The 19,042-nt window shown below is 40.6% G+C and overlaps 1 protein-coding gene across 1 annotated transcript in view; it reads right to left on the bottom strand.

The window, feature by feature from the left end:
- The window catches only part of LOC136391576 (mucin-19-like), a 107,051-nt gene that overhangs the window by 61,098 nt on the left and 26,911 nt on the right, over positions 1-19,042 (bottom strand). Inside the window, exons 26-57 of the mRNA XM_066363327.1 lie at positions 18,595-18,648; positions 18,422-18,475; positions 17,669-17,713; positions 17,397-17,450; positions 17,213-17,266; positions 16,748-16,792; positions 16,441-16,494; positions 16,240-16,293; positions 14,715-14,759; positions 14,432-14,476; positions 14,246-14,293; positions 13,283-13,336; positions 13,079-13,132; positions 12,791-12,844; positions 12,615-12,668; positions 11,878-11,922; positions 8,012-8,065; positions 7,827-7,880; positions 7,389-7,433; positions 7,078-7,131; positions 6,392-6,445; positions 6,219-6,272; positions 5,456-5,500; positions 5,225-5,278; positions 5,041-5,094; positions 4,567-4,611; positions 3,828-3,881; positions 3,657-3,710; positions 2,899-2,943; positions 2,629-2,682; positions 2,439-2,492; positions 1,978-2,022 (exon numbers count right to left, since the gene is read on the bottom strand). Of these exons, the coding sequence (XP_066219424.1) occupies positions 1,978-2,022; positions 2,439-2,492; positions 2,629-2,682; positions 2,899-2,943; positions 3,657-3,710; positions 3,828-3,881; positions 4,567-4,611; positions 5,041-5,094; positions 5,225-5,278; positions 5,456-5,500; positions 6,219-6,272; positions 6,392-6,445; positions 7,078-7,131; positions 7,389-7,433; positions 7,827-7,880; positions 8,012-8,065; positions 11,878-11,922; positions 12,615-12,668; positions 12,791-12,844; positions 13,079-13,132; positions 13,283-13,336; positions 14,246-14,293; positions 14,432-14,476; positions 14,715-14,759; positions 16,240-16,293; positions 16,441-16,494; positions 16,748-16,792; positions 17,213-17,266; positions 17,397-17,450; positions 17,669-17,713; positions 18,422-18,475; positions 18,595-18,648 (1,632 nt within the window). The remainder of the gene's footprint in view (positions 1-1,977; positions 2,023-2,438; positions 2,493-2,628; positions 2,683-2,898; positions 2,944-3,656; positions 3,711-3,827; positions 3,882-4,566; positions 4,612-5,040; positions 5,095-5,224; positions 5,279-5,455; positions 5,501-6,218; positions 6,273-6,391; positions 6,446-7,077; positions 7,132-7,388; positions 7,434-7,826; positions 7,881-8,011; positions 8,066-11,877; positions 11,923-12,614; positions 12,669-12,790; positions 12,845-13,078; positions 13,133-13,282; positions 13,337-14,245; positions 14,294-14,431; positions 14,477-14,714; positions 14,760-16,239; positions 16,294-16,440; positions 16,495-16,747; positions 16,793-17,212; positions 17,267-17,396; positions 17,451-17,668; positions 17,714-18,421; positions 18,476-18,594; positions 18,649-19,042) is intronic.

Genomic DNA, 19,042 nt, shown 5'->3' with positions numbered 1-19,042 from the left:
CCTACCTGTCTGGGAACTCCCAGGTGTAATGGTCGTCCTGGAGAACTCCCCGGTAGCTCCTAAATGTGAGAAGATGAAGATGTCAATCCAGGGCTAGCTCAGCCTCACCTGAAGCACCTGTGTGGCCCTGAATTCCTAGAAGTCATTACATGAGACCTCGATTTCTGAAAGAATGAGTCATCAATAACTTTCCAACACTGTAATCACGGATGCTACAGGAGCACCCTTTTGCACAGATCCCACTGAACACAGAGTCAATCTTGTCACCCTCACCTGTTCCACTCCCAGTCCCTGGACTCCCTGGTGGGACAGAAGTGCCTAAGGAGAAAGATCATTGAGGTTGGGTTTATGTTTTTAAATGTTGTTCATTAATTACTTGAGGTATATTGATAAAACAAAATTTAATAGAACACTCTGTCTATAATATTCTTGTATGGTGAATTAATTTAGTGTATATCTCAATACTTGTAATGTGTGAACTGTTGCGGGCTCCAGTGGAAAGAAGTTATTACTACAAGTAGAGTGACATCCCAACATAAGGATGTCTTTCATCATTCCTTGAAATTTTAATAAATGAGTCTTTAGTACAATATTGTTTTTTACCTTTAGATATATCAGTGACCAATACTCAGTGATCTCTTACCTGATGTGCCCACAGTCTAGCTGCTGGAGACTAGCAGTGAATAGTAAACATGGTAAATCAGTCAGTGTGCTATGAAAAATGCCCAAACAGATAGCATGGGGCCTTGGCAGCGGAGGCTATGAGCAGGTTGGTCTCACCCCTACCACCCAACAGCTAGCTCTGTGAGTCTGGGCCCTGGGAATCCAGACAGGGATATGGAAGTTCTAGGAATCCTGAGGCCAACCCAGTGTTGAGATTCTGGCTTAACTATTTCCAGCGAAGGCAGACTTATTTATCAGCTCCCCTGGCCATGTGTGCTCACTGCCACCATACAAAACATGGATAAATCACCCCAAAGCCTCAGACCAAAAGAGCTCACCTGCTGGAAATCTGGCCTGGGTGGTCCCACTTTCTCCCATGGAAGTTGTGGCCTCTGATTGATAGAAGAATAAAAGGCATAAGAATAGGTTGGGATCAAGTACCAGTGTGTTTTTTTCAGAATATACCATCCACAGTGTTAATGTCTGATTTTCAATGTACTTTCAGACTTACCTGTGTTGTAACTTCCAGGTTTCTGGGTTTCTCCAGAGGCCATGCCAGTGGTACCTAAAGCCAGACAGAGACAATGGTCACCAGTTCAAAAGCTTGTCCACAATGATTTAAGTAGAAATAGATGTCTCACGTTTGCAGCTCTTATAAGCTAGAGCAATAAAGGTATTATATATGGACTGGCCTTTTACTTTTTTAATATAAATGGCTTCTTCCTATAACATATGAGCAGAGCAGACATGTTATCAGAAGACTCAGTATGAAGTGCAGGTATTGGCTTAGCAGCGCTCACCTGTGTTTTTTCCAACTCTGGTTGTTGCTCTTTGTCCCAGGATAGTTGTGGCCTCTGAGAAAGTGAAGGAGAAAAGAGGCAATGAGAGACTATCTAAGGATCCTGATGGAGAGATTTTGGTTTCCTGAAACAGTATAGTATCATAGAAGACACCTAGTTGTGGGTGGACATGCTGAAGATATTCGGTCACCATGATGGCTCACCTGTGTTGAAACTTCCTGGGGCAACGGTTGTGCCAGGAGCTATGCCAGTGGTGCCTGAAACACAAAGGGTCTGAGTTCTTCACTGTGACTCACTTTTGTGTCCTGAAGAACTGACACTACAAGGACTCAAAATTATTATTTATATTAAAAGTCCCATTCATTGCTTCCTCACTAGGTGAGAAGCTGTCACTTTCTTATAACTCAAGTCATTCAGATGGCAATGGAAATTTTATGTTCCCTGCATGAGGCACCATTCCCAGGCACTTCATTCATTCAAAGTAAAAATAAGAAGAGGCCGCCACCAGGTTCACCTGTCTCACTCCCTGTTTCCTGGCGTCCTGGTATTGTAGTGGTGCCTATCATGAGAGGAAGAAAAACAGAAATATACTTGAATGTATCAAGAAAAATAGTGAATAACATTATTGCTCTTTTGAGCAGAAATATTTTATCAGTATAGGCTTCTGTAAGATGTCACATTGCTTTCCCTTTTTCAATGTGTAATACTCCGCAGACCCCCACCCCGGCCACAGGACTTCTCAGTGCAGTATGTGGAATCACAGGAGTAACCTATCTAACGGTTTCACCACCAGTTTTATTAGAAAGTTAGAACTATGAGACTGAAAGCCAGTATCGAGAATTTTTTAAAATACCGTAAAATCTTAACAAAAGTAGTAGAAAATGCCAACCAGTGGAAAGGCACACTCCCATGCAACTAACCATACATAGGGTTATAATTTACAGAAAACCCCAAAATAGTGGTACTTGTTCTCACCAGGTCTGGATTCAGTTCCAGGAGTGCGGACGCCTTTGGTCAGTGTTGTGGCCTCTGATGGAAGGAAATGGGGAATGGTGACAACTGAGAATTTGGGACGTGAGAGAAGAATTATGTTCATATTTGATGAGAACAAGAATACTAACTATACTATCAGTGTTAATATGCATATTTCTTCCTGTTCTCCTACCTGTATGAGAACTCTCACGTGTAAATGCTGTTGTAAAAAATTTCCCTGTAGCTCCTAAATGTGAGAAAGATGGTGACATTACACAGCATTAATCCCCTCCTTTAAACTCTGTCGCCTTGAAGATATTCCTGCAACCTTTATTTCTGAAAATATGGGCCATCAATGACTTTCCAGGTTTCCATACTGAACAACCTAATGCTCGTTGTTGTTACAGGAGTTCCCTTGTCCACATATCCCAGCAAATTGAAAGCAGACCTATAACAACCTCACCTGCTTCACTTCCAGTTCCCGGACTCCCTGCTGAGACCGAAGTGCCTACAGGAGGAAAAAGGTAGATGATGGTTCAACTTTCTAAATCATATTCTTCTAACTCTTGAGGTGTTAGATGTTCTGAGGATTACAGGGGAACATTATTCTTCTAATAGATTACTCTCTGATGGTGAATTTATACAGTGTTTCCTACATTGATTGCCATTCTGGAAACTGCTGTAGCTCCAGGTGAATGTGTAGTGGAAACTATTAACACAACTGCTGAAAGCTTCAAGTAATCTATGTGGTTAATCCTGTCACTGTTATTTATTATGAAAATCTTCTGTGCAATTTTCTTTTAGGACTTTGTTTGTAAAACTGAATACATCACTCAAAGATTGTTTTAAGGTGACTTACATTCCACCAATTGGAGACAAGCTGTGAAATATATTTATGACAAATAAGTCAATTGGCTGTTTAGTCATAAGTGCTATGGAAGAATGGCAAACCATATATAAGAATTGGCTCAATTTGGGCAGAGTCTGGCCCATAAGTTAAGTCATCCTTTCTATCCAACCAGGAGCTCTGATTAGATGTACAAATTCAGAGCAAGACATGTGATGACAGAAATTCCTTTGAAACCCCGGGTTTGTGACTCTGGCATGCTCTGCTCCCAGAGAAAGTACATCCATTTCCTCAATTCACCTGCCCTCGCATGCTCACTGCACCATACAATACATGGATACATAACTCCAAAGCCTCAGACTGAAAATGCTCACCTCCTGGAAGTCCTGCACGGGTGGTCCCACTTCCTCCCATGGAAGTTGTGGCCTCTGATAGAGAAAGGGAAAAAAAAGTAAGACAGGGCTGAGAGAAGCATACATTGAGTTTTTGTTATAATATATCCTGAAGCTGCCAATGTGTGTTTTTACATATATTTTCAGGCTAACCTGTTGTGTATCTTCCCGGTTCCATAGTTCCTCCAGAGACTATACCTGTAGTACCTAAAAGAAGACAGGTCAAGGTGCCAGTTCCAATGCTTGTTTACCAGGTGATTTAAAAGAATCTAAATTCCTTGTGAAGCAACAAAGTATATCTCTGTTACTTTTAGCACCAAGAAGTTGAGCATATGAGACCCATGTAACATTTCTTTATACAACAAGTGTACTCAGTTCTCAACTGCTACGTCTCTATCTTTAGTGGGGTGATATGAAATTTCTCTTCACATTACAATTTACTTATCACTTTTGATTTCAGGATTGTATAGTGAAGAGACATATAAACTCAGGTAACAAGGAGACAAGGGAATGATGGCTTGTTCTTTTGTAACCTAAACTTTCCCAGGTTAACATATTTAAGGAGAGTGAAATATTTTCAGAACACTGTTTGAACAAGTTAATTTGGTTGTGTCAGGGGCTATGCCACTGGTGCCTGAAACATTAAGGGTCTGAGTTCTTCACAGTGACTCACTGTTGTGTCCTGAAGACCTGACTCTAGAAGGACTCTAGCTTATGTTTATTAGCTAAAGACCCATTCTATACTTCCTGATGAGGTGGGAAACCAGGACATTCATATAACTAACATCACTACGACAAGTAAAAAGAAAAATATGTTCCCAGCATGAGACACCATACCCAGGGGCCCTCCATTCAAAGATAAAAAACAGAGGTGGCTTTTCTGATGGCTTACCTGACACACTCCCAGTTGGTCGCCCTCCTGGTACTTCAGTGGTGCCTATCAAAGGAAAAACAAAACAAAACAAAACAGAATAATAGATAAATGTTCCAAGAAAAATACTGAATATCATTATTGCTCTTTTGGTAGAAAACCTTATTATAGGATAGGCTTCTTTAAGATGTCACATTGCTTTTCCTTCTTCCAAGATATGCAACACCTCCCCAGTTCCCCTCCCCCAGCCCCACGACTGCTCACTGTAGGATATGGCAGCCCAGGAGAAATCTCTTCTGGTTTCAACACCAGCTTATTTAGAAAGTTACAATTATGAGGCTAAAGCCAACATTTAGAGTTTTTATTTATGAAATGTTAAATCTATACAAAGCTAGTAGCAAATGCAACCCCTCAGCGGGAAGGGACGAGACCCAGTAGGGGCCCGTGTGGGGACATGCTTTATGAAAACACTTCAATGACAGTACTCATTCTCACCAGGTCTGGATCCAGTCCCAGGAGTGCCGCCTCCTTCAATTAGTGTTGTTCCTTCTGACACAAGAAAATAGGGAATGGTGAGGACTGAGCTTCTCGGATATATGGGAGATTTATGTGGGTATTTCATCAGAGTGGCCATGCTAACTTTGAGTTTAAATACACAGATTTTGTCTTTTTTTCTTACCTGTGTGGGAACTCCCAGGTGTAATGGTTGTTCTAAAGAATTCCCTTGTGGCTCCTAAATGTGAGAAAGATGGGGACATAACACAGCATTAGTCCCCCCCTTTAAATTCTGTGGCCTTGAAGACATTACCTGCCACCTTTATTTCTGAACAACCTAATGCTCATTGCTGTTACAGGAGTTCCCTTGTCCACATATCCCAGCAAATTGAAAGCAGACCTATAACAACCTCACCTGCTTCACTTCCAGTCCCCGGACTCCATGCTGAGGCCGAAGTGCCTACAGGAGGAAAAAGGTAGATGATGGTTCAACTTTCTAAATATTATTCTTCTAACTCTTGAGATGTTTGATGTTCTGAGGATTACAATGGAACTTTATACTTCCAAAACAGTATTCTCCAATGGTGAATTTATAGTGTTTCCCACATTGCTTGCCATTCTGGGAACTGCTGCAGCTCCAGGTAAAAATGTGGTGGTACATATCTATTAACACAACTGTTGAGAAACTTACAAATAGCTATCTACATAATCTTATCACTTATATTGATCATGCACAGCTTATGTGCAATTTTGTTTTACGACTTCGGTTATATCAATAAAGACATTACTCAAAGATTATTTTTTAACATGGCTTACTTTGCAACAATTGAAGACCAGCTGCAAACTGGATTTGTGACAAATGAGTCAATTTTTTGTATGTTATTAAGTGCTATGAGAAAATGGCAAACTGTATGAATGAATTGGGCCTAATTGGCCAGGGTTTGGCCCATAAGCTTGGTCATCCTTGCTATCTAACCAGGAGCTCTGATTAGATGTACAAATTCAGAGCAAGACATGTGATGACAGAAATTCCTTTTCAACCTAGGTCTGTGATCTGGCATGTTCTGCTCCCAGAGAAAGTGCATCCCATTTCATCAATTTACCTTCCCTCACATGGTCACTGCCACCATATAAAACATCGAGAAATAACTCCAATTTCTTACACTAACAATGCTCACCTCCTGGAAGTCCTGCTTGGGTGGTCCCACTTCCTCCCACGGAAGTTGTGGCCTCTGATAGAGAAAGGAAAAAATGAATAAGACAGGGTTGAGAGAAGTACACATTGAGTTATTGTCATAATATATCACGGAAGCTGCCTATGTGCCGTTTTTACATATATTTCCAGGCTAACCTGTTGTGTCTCTTCCCGGTTCCATGGTTCCTCCAGAGACTATACGAGTGGTACCTAAAGCAAGAACAGGTCAAGGTCCTTAGTTCCATTGCCTGTTCATCACGTGATTTAAAAAGAATCTAAATTCTCCTTGAAGCAACAAAGTACAACCCTCTTACTTTAGTACTAAGAAGTCACCCATATGAGACCCATGTAACATTTCTTTGTACAACAACCTGACTCAGTTTTCAATTTCTCAGCTGCCATGTCTTTATTCAGAGGGAAGATATGAAATTTCTGTTCCTATTACTATGTACTTATCACTTTTAATTTCAAAATGGTCTAGTGAAGGGACATATAAACTTAGTAATAAGGAGACAAATGATGGCTTGTCCTTCTGTAATCTTAACTGTCCCTATAATATGTGTAAAGAGAGTAGGACATTCTCAGAACACTGTTAGAATAACTCAGAAGTTATTCTGAGGTGGAGGTGTTAGCTTAGCAATGCTGCCCTGTGTCTGTTCCACCTTCGGTTATTCTGCTTTCTCCCGAGAATGTAGTGGCCTCTGAGAGAAAGGAGAAGAAAGGTAATTAGGAAATAAAAGTTAGGAAGAATGTATGCTGATATTTCTGCAACGTATAAGACCAGAAGTGACTTCTAATTTGCCAGAAGAGATACGAAAGGCTGTGACAACCTCTTGACTCACCTGGGTTGGAACTGCCAGGAGCACCTGTTGTCCCAGGGGCCACCCCAGTGGTGCCTGAAACACAAAGGGTTGGAAGCTGCAGGGATCTGTCTGCTGACCTGCTTCTAGAAATGCCTCAGTGTGTTTTTGTTAAATGAAACGACCCTTTTCACTAATTAAGATGAAGAGAAAGTCTAAGCCTTTGCTATGGCCCATACCATTGAGAATGCAATAAAATAGTGATGTTGCCAGTGTGAGACACCCTTCCCTTCCAAGTCAATCCACGGCATTTGTTACTTGAGAAGGAGAAATATAACAGCTGTAAGAATCACCTGTCACAGTCTCAGTTGCTCGTTGTCCTGGTTTTGCAGTTGTGCCTATCATGGATGGAAATCAGAATAATATTTGAATGTGAAAGGAAAATATTAAATAGGATCATTATTCCTCTTTATAAGAAATACATTTTCTTAGAGTATGCCTGTTTAGTTATTCACATTGCTTTCACCCTTTTCCAGACATGCGATATTTTTGAGCTTTCTCTGACTTAATAATTTGCAGATCTTCACAGGGTAACTTCACCAACAGCCTTTACTTACAAAGTTTACAATTATGAGGCTAGAATCAGTAGTGAGAGTATCTGCAAACTATGTTAAATATTAGAAACACTAGATGTAAATGGAAACTATTGCAGGAAAGCAAACCTCCCAACATGGGAGGCTAAGAAAAGTCACATTTCAGGGAAAACCCAAACTGCAGGAGCGTTTTCTCACCAGCTCTCATTCCAGTCCCTGTAGTGCTGCTGCCTTCTCTTAAAGTCGTGGCCTCTGATGAAAGAAAATGATGTTGTCGAGTTCAGATTTGGAATATTAGGAAAAGAGTTTTTTTGCTGTTGTATCAGAGTAGGTCTACTAACTTTATTGACTTTAAATATGGAAACGTCGTCTTGTTCACTTACCTGTCTGGGAACTCCCAAATACAATGGTTGTCGTATAGAACTCCCCGGTAGCTCCTAGATGTGAGAAGATGAAGATGTCAATCCAGGGCTAGCTCAGCCTCACCTGAAGCACCTGTGTGGCCCTGAATTCCTAGAACACATTACCTGAGACCTTGATTTCTGAAAGAATGAGTCATCAATAACTTTTCATAATCCTATTTTGACCAATTAACATTTTAATCATTGCTTCTACCAGAGTACCCAGTTGCATAGATCCCTCTGAAATAAAGTCAATCTTGTCACCCTCACCTGTTCTACTCCCTGTCCCTGAACTCCCTGGTGAGACAGAAGTGCCTGGAAAAAAAACACATGAATATAGAATCATGTATTTAAATGTTGTTCATTTATTACTTGAGGTATTTTCATATTCCAAATTTTTATATAACTTGGTGAATCTAATAGTCTCCTATGATTAATTTATTTAGTGTATCTCACAGGCTTGTAAATGTGTGAACTTCTTGCTGCAGTTTCCAGGGGAATCCTGGTGCTACCTATTAACACAAGTAGAGTGACGTCCCAGCATAAGGATAACTTTCATCATTCCCTGGAAAATTTTTTTCTATTTTTTTTAATTTTTGTGACAGAGACAGAGAGATCAGAGATAGAGAGAGAGACAAATAGGGACAGAGAGACAGAAAGGGAGACAGATAAGGAGAATCAGTTCTTAATTCTGGCACCTTAGTTGTTCATTGATTGCTTTCTCATATGTGCCTTGGCCAGGGTACTACAGCAGAGCCAATGACCCCTTGTTCGAGTCAGCAACCTTGGGTTCAAGCTGGTGAGCCTTGTTCAAACCAGACGAGCCCTTGCTCAATCTGGCAACCTTGGGGCCTCAAACCTGGGTCCTCTACATCCCAATCTGATGTTCTATTCACTGTGCCACTGCCAGGTCAAGCTGTAAATTTATTAAATGAGTGTTTTGCGCAATATTGTTTTAGGCCTTTAGATGTATCTGTAACCAACATTTCAAGATTCTTTTGTGATGAACCACATTCTAGCTGCTGGAGACCAGACTGAACAGTAAACCGAAGTGCCTACAGGAGGAAAAAGGTAGATGATGGTTCAACTTTTTAAATGTCATTCTTCTAACTCTGGAGATGTTTGATGTTCTGAGAAATACAGTGGAACGTTATTCTTCTAATAGATTACTCTCCAATGGTGAATTTATACTGTTTTGTACATTGCTTGCCATTCTGGGAACTGCTGCAGCTCCAGGTGAATGCGTGGTAGAACCTATTAACGCAACTGTTGAGAAGCTTCATAATGAATATCTATGTAACCTTATCACTTATATTGATCATGTACATCTCCTGTGCAATTTTGTTTTAGGACTTTGGTTATATCACTAAAGACAGTATGCAAAGATTATTTTTTTGATTTGGCTTACTTTGCAACAATTGAAGGCCAGCTGCAAACTGGATTTTTTGACAAATGAGTCAATTTTTTTGTATGTTATTAAGTGCTATGGGTAATTGGCAAACTCTATGAAAGATTTGAGCAGAACTGGCCAGGGTTTGGCCTATAAGCCTGGTCTTCCTTGCTATCTAACCTGGAGCTCTGATTAGATGTACAAATTCAGAGCAGGACATGTGATGACAGAAATTCCTTTTCAACCCAGGTCTGTGATCTGGCATGCTCTGCTCCCAGAGAAAGTGCGTCCCATTTCATCAATTTACCTTTCCTCACATGGTCACTGCCACCATATAAAACATGGAGAAATAACTCCAACTCCTTACACTAACAATGCTCACCTCCTGGAAGTCCTGCTTGGGTGGTCCCACTTCCTCCCACAGAAGTTGTGGCCTCTGATAGAGAAAGGAAAAAAGGAATAAGACAGGGTTGAGAAAAGTACACATTGAGTTATTGTCATAATATATCACGGAAGCTGCCTATGTGCCGTTTTTACATATATTTCCAGGCTAACCTGTTGTGTCTCTTCCCGGTTCCATGGTTCCTCCAGAGACTATACGAGTGGTACCTAAAACAAGAACAGGTCAAGGTCTTTAGTTCCATTGCCTGTTCATCACGTGATTTAAAAAGAATCTAGATTCTCCTTGAAGCAACAAAGTACAACCCTCTTACTTTTAGTACCAAGAGGTTACCCATATGAGACTCATGTAACATTTCTTTGTACAACAACCTGACTCAGTTCTCAACTTCTCAGCTGCCATGTCTTTATTCAGAGGGGAGATATGAAATTTCTGTTCCTATTACTATATACTTATCACTTTTAATTTTACAATGGTCTAGTGAAGGGACATATAAACTTGGCAATAAGGAGACAAGGGAATAATGGCTTGGCCTTTTTAATCTAAACTTTCCCAGTTTAACATGTAAAGACAGTAGGGTCTTTTCAGAACACTGTTAGAATAACTCAGAAGTTATTCTGAGATGGAGGTGTTAGCTTAGCAATGCTGCCCTGTGTCTGTTTCGACTCCAGTTATTCTACTTTCTCCCAAGAACGTAGTGGCCTCTGAGGGAAAGAAGGAGAAGAAAGGTAATAATAAAATAAATGTTAGAGAGAATGTATGCTGATATCTCTGCAATGTATAAGACCAGAAGTCTGGAAGAGATACAAAAGATCTGACAACCTCTTGACTCACCTGGGTTGGAACTGCCAGGAGCACCTGTTGTCCCAGGGGCCACCCCAGTGGTGCCTGAAACACAAAGGGTTGGAAGCTGCAGGGTTTTGTCTGCTGACCTGCTTCTAGAAATGCCTTGTTGTGTTTTTGCTAAATGAAAGGACCATTTTCAACAATTCAAGATGAAGAGACAGTCTAGGCCTTTGCTATGGCCCACACCATTGAGAACTCAATAAAATAGTGATGTTGCCAGTGTGAGACACCCTTCCCTTCCAAGTCAATCCACGGCATCTGTTACATGAGATGGAGAAAGAATACGGCTGTAAGAATCACCTGTCACAGTCTCGGTTGCTTGTTGTCCTGGTTTTGCAGTTGTGCCTGTCATGGAAGAAAATCAGAGAAATATTTGTATGTAACAGGAAAATATTAAATAGGATCATTATTCCTCTTTACAAAAAATATGTTTTCTTAGGGTATGCCTGTTTAGTTATTCACTTTGCTTTCACCCTTTCCAAAACATGCGATATTTCTGAGCTCTCCTTGACTTAATAATTTGCAGACCTTCTCAGAGTAACTTCACCAACTGCCTTTACTTATAAAGTTTAACAATTATGAGGCAACAGTCAGTAGTGAGAGTATCTTTAAACTATGTTAAATATGAGGAACACTAGATGCAAATGGAAGCCACTGTACTGAAGCACACCTCCCAACATGCGAGGCTAAGAAGAGACAATTCAGGGAAAACCCCAGACTGCAGGAATGTTTTCTCACCAGTTTTCAATCCAGTTCCCGTAGTGCTGCTGTCTTCTCTTAACGCCGTGGCCTCTGAAGGAAGAAAATGATGAATGTCGAGGTCAGATTTGCAATATTTGGAAAAGAATTTCTTTGCTATTGTATCAGAGTAGTTCCACTAACTCTATTGACTTTAAATATGGAAACGTCGTCTTGTTAAACTACCTGTCTGGGAACTCCCAGATACAATGGTTGTCCTAAAGAACTCCCCAGTAGCTCCTAGATATGAGAAGATGAAGATGTCAATCCAGGGCTAGCTCAGCCACACCTGAAGCACCTGTGTGGCCCTGAATTCCTAGAACACATTACCTGAGACCTCGATTTCTGAAAGAATGAGTCATCAATAGCTTTTCATAATTCTATTTTGACCAATTAACATTTTAATCATTGCTTTTACCAGAGTACCCTGTTGCATAGATCCCTCTGAATAAAAGTCGATCTTGTCACCCTCACCTGTTCCACTCCCAGTCCCTGGACTCCCTGGTGGGACAGAAGTACCTGAAAAAGAAAAATGCAAATATTGGATTCATGTATTTAAATGTTGTTCATTTATTACTTGAGGTATTTAGATATTCCAACATTTTATACTAGTCTGTGACTCTAATAGTCTCCTATGGTGAATTTATTTAGTGTATCTCACAGGCTTATAAATGTGTGAACTGCTTGCTGCTGTCTCCAGGGGAATCCTGGTGCTCCCTATTAACAAAAGTAGAGTGACGCCCCAACATAAGGATGTCTTTCATCGTTTCCTGGAAATTTATTAAATGAGTGTTTTGGGCAATATTGTTTCTGGCCTGTATATGTATTAGTAACCAACATTCCAAGATCCTTTCTATGATATGCCACATTCTAGCTGCTGGAGACCAGCACTGAACAGTAAACATGATAAATAAGTCAGTGTGCTATGAGAAAATGTCAAACCCATAGCACTCGGTCTGAGCAGCAAAAGCTATAAAACGGCCTTATCCCTGCCACCCACCGACTAGCTATGCAAATTTGGCTTCTAGAAATCCAGACATTGATATGTGAGTCCAAGGAATCCCAAGGCCAATACCAGGCTAGGACTCTAACTCCGTATTCCCAGAGGAAGGTACAATAATTACTTCAGCTCACCTTCCCAAGCATGTATTCCCTGCTGCCACTCAAAACTTTGAAAAATAACCCAAGTGCCTCACACTAAAAGAGCTCACCTCCTGGAAATCTGGCTTGTGTGGTCCCACTTCCTACCATGGAAGTTGTGGCCTCTGATGGATATAAGAAGAAAAGTAGTAAGAATAAGTTGGCAGAAAGTGCATCCTGTGCTTTTGTCAGAATATATCGCTCAAGTTGCCAATTGTCCAGGTTTCACATGTACTTTCAGACTTACCTGTGTTGTAACTTCCAGGTCTCAAGGTTTCACCAGAGGCCGTGCCAGTAGTACCTAAAGCCAGAAAGAGACAGTGGTCACTAGTTCAATTACTTGTCCACAATAGACTTAAATAGGAATCAATGTCTCACGTTGCAGCTCTGATAAGTTAAGGCCGTATAGTATTCATGTAAGAAATGGCTTGACATTTTTTAAAAATAAATAGCTTCCTATAACATATGAGCAGAGCAGACATATTATCAGAATACTCTTAGTATGAAGTGCAGGTATTGGCTTAGCAGTGCTCACCTGTGTTTATTCCAACTCTGGTTGTTGCTCTTTGTCCTGAAATAGTTGTAGTCTCTGAGAAAGTGAAGGAGAAAAGAGTGAATTGGAGACTACTTAAGGGACCTGGGAAAAATATGTTGGTTTTTCTACACAGTACACTATCAGAGATGACATCTAATATGTGGGTGATTATGCAGAAAATACTATGTCAACATGCTGGCTCACCTGTGTTGGAACTTCCTGGGGCAACAGTTGTGCCAGGGGCTATGCCAGTGGTGCCTGAAACACAAAGGGTCTGAGATCTCCACTGTGACTCAGGATTGTGTCCTGAAGACCTGACTCTACAAGGACTCTACCTTAACTTTTTTTTTTTCCAGTGGGCCATTCTGTTTATTGGCGTCTCACCAAGACAGGCAAGCCAGAAGAGAAGCCAAGGGAAAAGCAGAAAGCCTGTTTTTTCCATGGAGGGCAAGAGATCAGGGAGGCCCCTGCAATGGTGACAGCAGGAACCGAGAGCTCTACCTTATCTTTAATTGCTAAAGTCCCATTCATTGCTTCCTCACTAGGTGAGAAGCTGTCACTTTCTTATAACTCAAGTCATTCAGATGGCAATGGAAATTTTATGTTCCCTGCATCAGGCACCATTCCCAGGCACTCCGTTCATTCAAAGTGAAAAATAAGAGGAGGCCGCCACCAGGTTCACCTGTCTCACTCCCTGTTTCCTGGCGTCCTGGTACTGTAGTGGTGCCTATCATGAGGGGAAAAAAAACAGAAATATACTTGAATGTATCAAGAAAAATCCTGAATAACATTATTGCTCATTTGAGCAGAATTCTTTTTATCAGGATAGGCTTCTGTAAGATGTCACATTGCTTTCCCTTCTTCAAATGTGTAATACTCCTCAGACCCCCACCCCAACCCCACAATTTCTCAGTACGGTATGTGGCATCAGAGGAGTAACCTATCTAACGGGTTTCAACAGAAAGGAGTAACCTATCTAACAGGTTTTTTAGAAAGTTATAACTATGAGACTAAAAGCCAGTATTGAGAGCTTTTTTAATAATGCTAAATCTAAACAAAACTAGTAGTAAATGCAAACCTCTCAATCAAAAAGCACACTTCCATGCAGATATCCATACGTAGGGTCATAATTTACAGTAAACCCAATATGGTGGCACTCGTTCTTACCGGGTCTGGATCCAGGAGTGTCGCCGCCTTCTGTCAGTGTTGTGGCCTCTGAAGTGAGGAAATGGGGAATGGTGAGGACTGAGGATTTGGGATATTAAGGCAAGGATTATGTGAATATTTCTCTATGAAAGCAAACATACTAACTCTATTGCATTTAAATATGAATATTTCTTATTGTTCTCCTACCTGTGTGGGAACTTCCAGGTATAATGGTTGTCCTAGAGAATTCTCCTGTGGCATCAGAAAGGGAGAAAGATAAACGTGTCAAAACAGCATTAGCTCCCTCCTTCAATTTCTGTGTCCTTGAACCCTTGGAAGAATGTACCTGAGACCTCTATTTCTGAAAATCTGAGCCATCCTAGGCTTTCCACAATTTCCTACTTTAAATGACTTGAAGCTCATTGTTGCTACTGGAGTTCCCTTGTCCACAGATCCCAATGAAATTGCAAGGAACCTGTGTCAGTCTCACCTGTTTCTCTTCCAGTTCCTGGGCTCCCTGATGTGATAGAGGTGCCTAAAGAAGGAAAAAGGCCAGAGGATGGATACTACTTTCTAAATGGTATTCATCCATTACTTGAGATATTTTGATACTTTCCAATGTAAAGTAGAACTCTGTGCCTCTAATATTCTCATGGGTGAATTTGTTGAGTGTTCCCCACCCGGCTTGCCTTTCTGTGAACTGCTGCTGGCTCCAGGTGAAACCATGCTGCTTCCGATAAACACAACTCTTAAGAAGCTTCAAAATAACCACCTGTTTGATCCTTTCACTGATATGTATTAAGCAAATCTTCTGTGAAATTTTGATTTAGGACTTTGGATGTGTTACTGAGCACAAAATTCAAAGATTATTCCCTAAAGTGTCTAAATCTAGCAGTGGAGATTGGACATGAACAGCAACTATGTTAAATAAGTTAAGTTGATGTATATTACTAAATGGCATGGTAAAGGGCAAGCCATATTTTGGACTTGGGTCAATGTGGGCAGTTACTGGCCCATAGGTAAATCATTCCTGCCATCCCACCAGGAGCTCTGTTTGAATGCACAAAACCAGAAAAATCCTAAGTAGACTAGGTTTGTGACCCTGGCACACACTGTTCCCAAAGAGAATACAGGTCCATTTCTTTAGCCCACCTTCCCACTCACATCTTCACTATAGTCAAATATACAGAAATTTAATTAAAAAAATAAAAATGCGCCAGACCAGGCTGTGGTGCAGTGGATAGAGAATCGGATTGTGATACGGAGGACCCAGGTTCGAGACACCAAGGTCGCCAGCATGGGTGCAGGCTCATCTGGTTTGAGCAAAGCTCACCAGCTTGGACCTAAGGTTGCTGGCTCGAGCAAGGGGTTACTCAGTCTGCTGAAGGCCCGCAGTCAAGGCACATATGAGAAAGCAATCAATGAACAAATAAGGTGTCTCATCGTGCAACAAAAAACTAATGATTGATGCTTCTCATCTCTCCGTTCCTGTTTATCTGTCCCTGTCTCTCCATCTTTCTGACTCTCTCTCTGTCTCTGAAAAAAAAAATCCTCAGAATAAAAAATTTACCACCTGAAAATCCAGCTGGGTGGACTCACGTCCTACCTTGGAAATTGGAGCTTCTGATAGAAGGAGTAAGAATAGGTTGGAAGAAAGCACATACTGTGATTTTGTCAGATTGTATCATCCAAGGGGCCAAAATTCAGTTTTCATATGTATTTCCAGACTTACCTGTGTTGTAACTTCCTGGTTCCAGAGTTTTTCACAAAGCCCGAAAGACACAGTGGTTACTAGTTCAATTAATTGTACTTAATGTGTTTTAAAGAGGAATCAATTTCTCACTTAGCACCTCTTATAAGCTAAGGCAATAAAGGTATTCATCTAAGAACTGGCTTGCCTTTATCTTTTTAAATATAAACAGGCCTTATATAGCATACATGAGCAGAGTACATATATTTTCAGTAGACTTTAAAAAGTTACTCTGAAGTGCAGGTATTAGATTAGCAGCGCTCACCTGTGTTTATTCCAAGTCTGGTTGTTCCTCTCTGTCCCAGGATTGTTGTGGCCACTGAGAAAATGAAGGAGAAAGAGAAAATAAGAGATGACTTAAGGATCCTGGAAGAGACATGGTGGTTTCCCTGCACAGTATAATATTAGAAAAGACATAATTTGTGGGAGAACATACTGAAAATACCAGGTCACCATGTTGGCTCACCTGTGTTGGAATTTCCTGGGGCAACAGTTGTGCCAGGGGCTATGCCAGTGGTGCCTGAAACACAAAGGGTCTGAGATCTTCACAGTGACTCACTTTTGTGTCCTGAAGACCTGACTCTAGAGGGACTCTTAGCTGATGTTTATTAGCTAAAGACCCATTCTATACTTCCTGATGAGGTAGGAATCCAGGACATTCATATAACTAACATCACTAAGACAAGAAAAAAATAATATGTTCCCAGCATGAGGCACCACACCCAGGCACTCCATTCAAGGTGAACAAACAGGTGGCTTTCAGGATGGCTTACCTGTCACACTCCCTGTTGGTTGCCCTCCTGGTACTTCAGTGGTGCCTATCAAGGGAAATAAAAACAAATATATTTGAATGTTTCAAGAGAAATACTGGATATCAGTATTGCTTTTTGAGCATAAAACCTTTATATAGGATAGGCTTCTTTAAGAAGTCACATTGCTTTTTCCTTCTTCCAAGATATGCAACACCTCTCCAGTTCACCTCTCTGCAGCCCCATGACCTCTCACTGTGGGATATGGCAGCCCAGGAGAAATCTCTCTACCAGTTTCACCACCAGTTTATTTAGAAAGTTAGAATTATGAGGCTAAAAGCCAGTATTGAAAGCTTTTTTAATAATATTAAATCTAAACAAAGCTAGTAGAAAATGCAAACTTCTCAGTGGGAAAGTACACTTCCATGCAGGTAGCCATACATAGGATCATAATTTACAGCAGATGTCAATAATGGTACTTGTTCTCACCAGGTCTGGATCCTGTCCCAGGAGTGCCACTGCCTTCTGTTAGTGTTGTGGCCTCTGAGGGAAGAAAATGGGGAATGGTGAGGACTGAGGATTTGGAATAAATGGAAAAATTATGTAAATATTTTATCAGAGTGGCCATACTAACTTTGAGTTTAAATACACAGATTTTGTCTTGTTCACCTACCTATGTGAGAACTCTCAGGTGCAATGGTTGTTCTAAAGAATTTTCCTGTAGTTCCTAAATGTGAGAAAGATGGAGACATTAACACAGCATTAGTCCCTTCCTTTAAACTCTGTGGCCTTGAAGACATTACCTGCCACCTTTATTTCTGAAAATATGGGCTATCAATAACTTTCCAGGTTTCTATCCTGAACAACCTAATGCTCATTGCTGTTACAGGAGTTCCCTTGTCCACATATCTCAGCAAATTGAAAGCAGACCTATAACAACCTCACCTGCTTCACTTCCAGTTCCCGGACTCCCTGCTGAGACAGAAGTGCCTACAGGAGGAGAAAGGTAGATAATGGTTCAAGTTTCTAAACGTTATTCTTCTAACTCTTGAGGTGTTTGATGTTCTGAGGATTACAAGGGTACGTTATTCTCCTAATACCATCCTATGGCAAAATTATTTAGTGTCTTCTACATTGCTTGCTATTCTGGAACTGCTGCAGCTACAGATGAATGTGTTGTGGAACCTATTAACGCAATTACTGGGAAGCTTCAAAATTAATATCTGCTTAATCCTGTCACTGATATTTACCCCACAAGTCTTATGTGAAATTTTGTTTTAGGACTTTGGATGTTTCACTGAACCCAATATTCAAAGATTTTCCTTAACATGGCTTACATTTCAGTAACCAAAAACGAGCCATGAACAGTATACATAAAAAGTAAGTCAATTTGTTGTATGTTAATAAGTGTTATGAGAAAATGACAAACCATATATAAGAATTTGGTCAGTGTGGGCATGGTCTCACTCATAGGGAGGTCTTCTTGCCATTCAATCAGGAGATCTGATTAGATGTACAAATTCAGAGCAAGACATGTGATGACAGAAATTCCTTTGAACCCCGGGTTTGTGACTCTGGCATGCTCTGCTCCCAGAGAAAGTGCATCCCATTTCCTCAATTCACCTGCCCTCACATGCACACTGCCACCATATAAAACATTGATACATAACTCCAAAGCCTCAGACTAAAAATGCTCACCTCCTGGAAGTCCTGCTTCGGTGGTCCCACTTCCTCCCATGGAAGTTGTGGCCTCTGATAGAGAAAGGAAGAATGGAGTAGGACAGGGTTGAGAGAAGTACACATTGAGTTATTGTCATAATATATCACCCAAGGTGCCAATGTGCATTTTTTACATATATTTTGAGGCTAACCTGTTGTGTATCTTCCCGGTTCTACTGTTTCTCCAGAGACTACGCCAGTGGTACCTAAAGCAAGAACATGTAAGGTCCTTAGTTCCATTGCTTGTATATCGAGTGATTTTTTTTTTTTTAAATCTACTCTTTTTGAAGCAACAAAGTATAGTCCTGTTACTTTTAGTACCAAGAAGTCACCCATATGAGCCCCGTGTAACATTTCTTTGTACAATAAGTTTACTCAGTTCTCAACTGCCATGTCGTCTATTTAGAGGAGAGATATGAAATTAATCACCATATTACTATTTACTTATCTTTTTTTACTTCATTGTGGTCTATGAATGTCTTATAAACTCAGGTAACAAGGATGCAAGATAGTGAGTGGCTTGTCCTATTGTAATATAAACTTTCACAATATAATATATTTGAAAGGAGTAGGATATTTTCAGAACACTGTTTGAAGAAA

Source organism: Saccopteryx leptura, chromosome 2, assembly GCF_036850995.1.
Source record: "Saccopteryx leptura isolate mSacLep1 chromosome 2, mSacLep1_pri_phased_curated, whole genome shotgun sequence".
Lineage (NCBI taxonomy): Eukaryota > Metazoa > Chordata > Mammalia > Chiroptera > Emballonuridae > Saccopteryx > Saccopteryx leptura.
The sequence above is the reverse complement of the archived record's forward strand: the minus strand, read 5'-3'. Positions and strand labels throughout refer to the sequence as shown.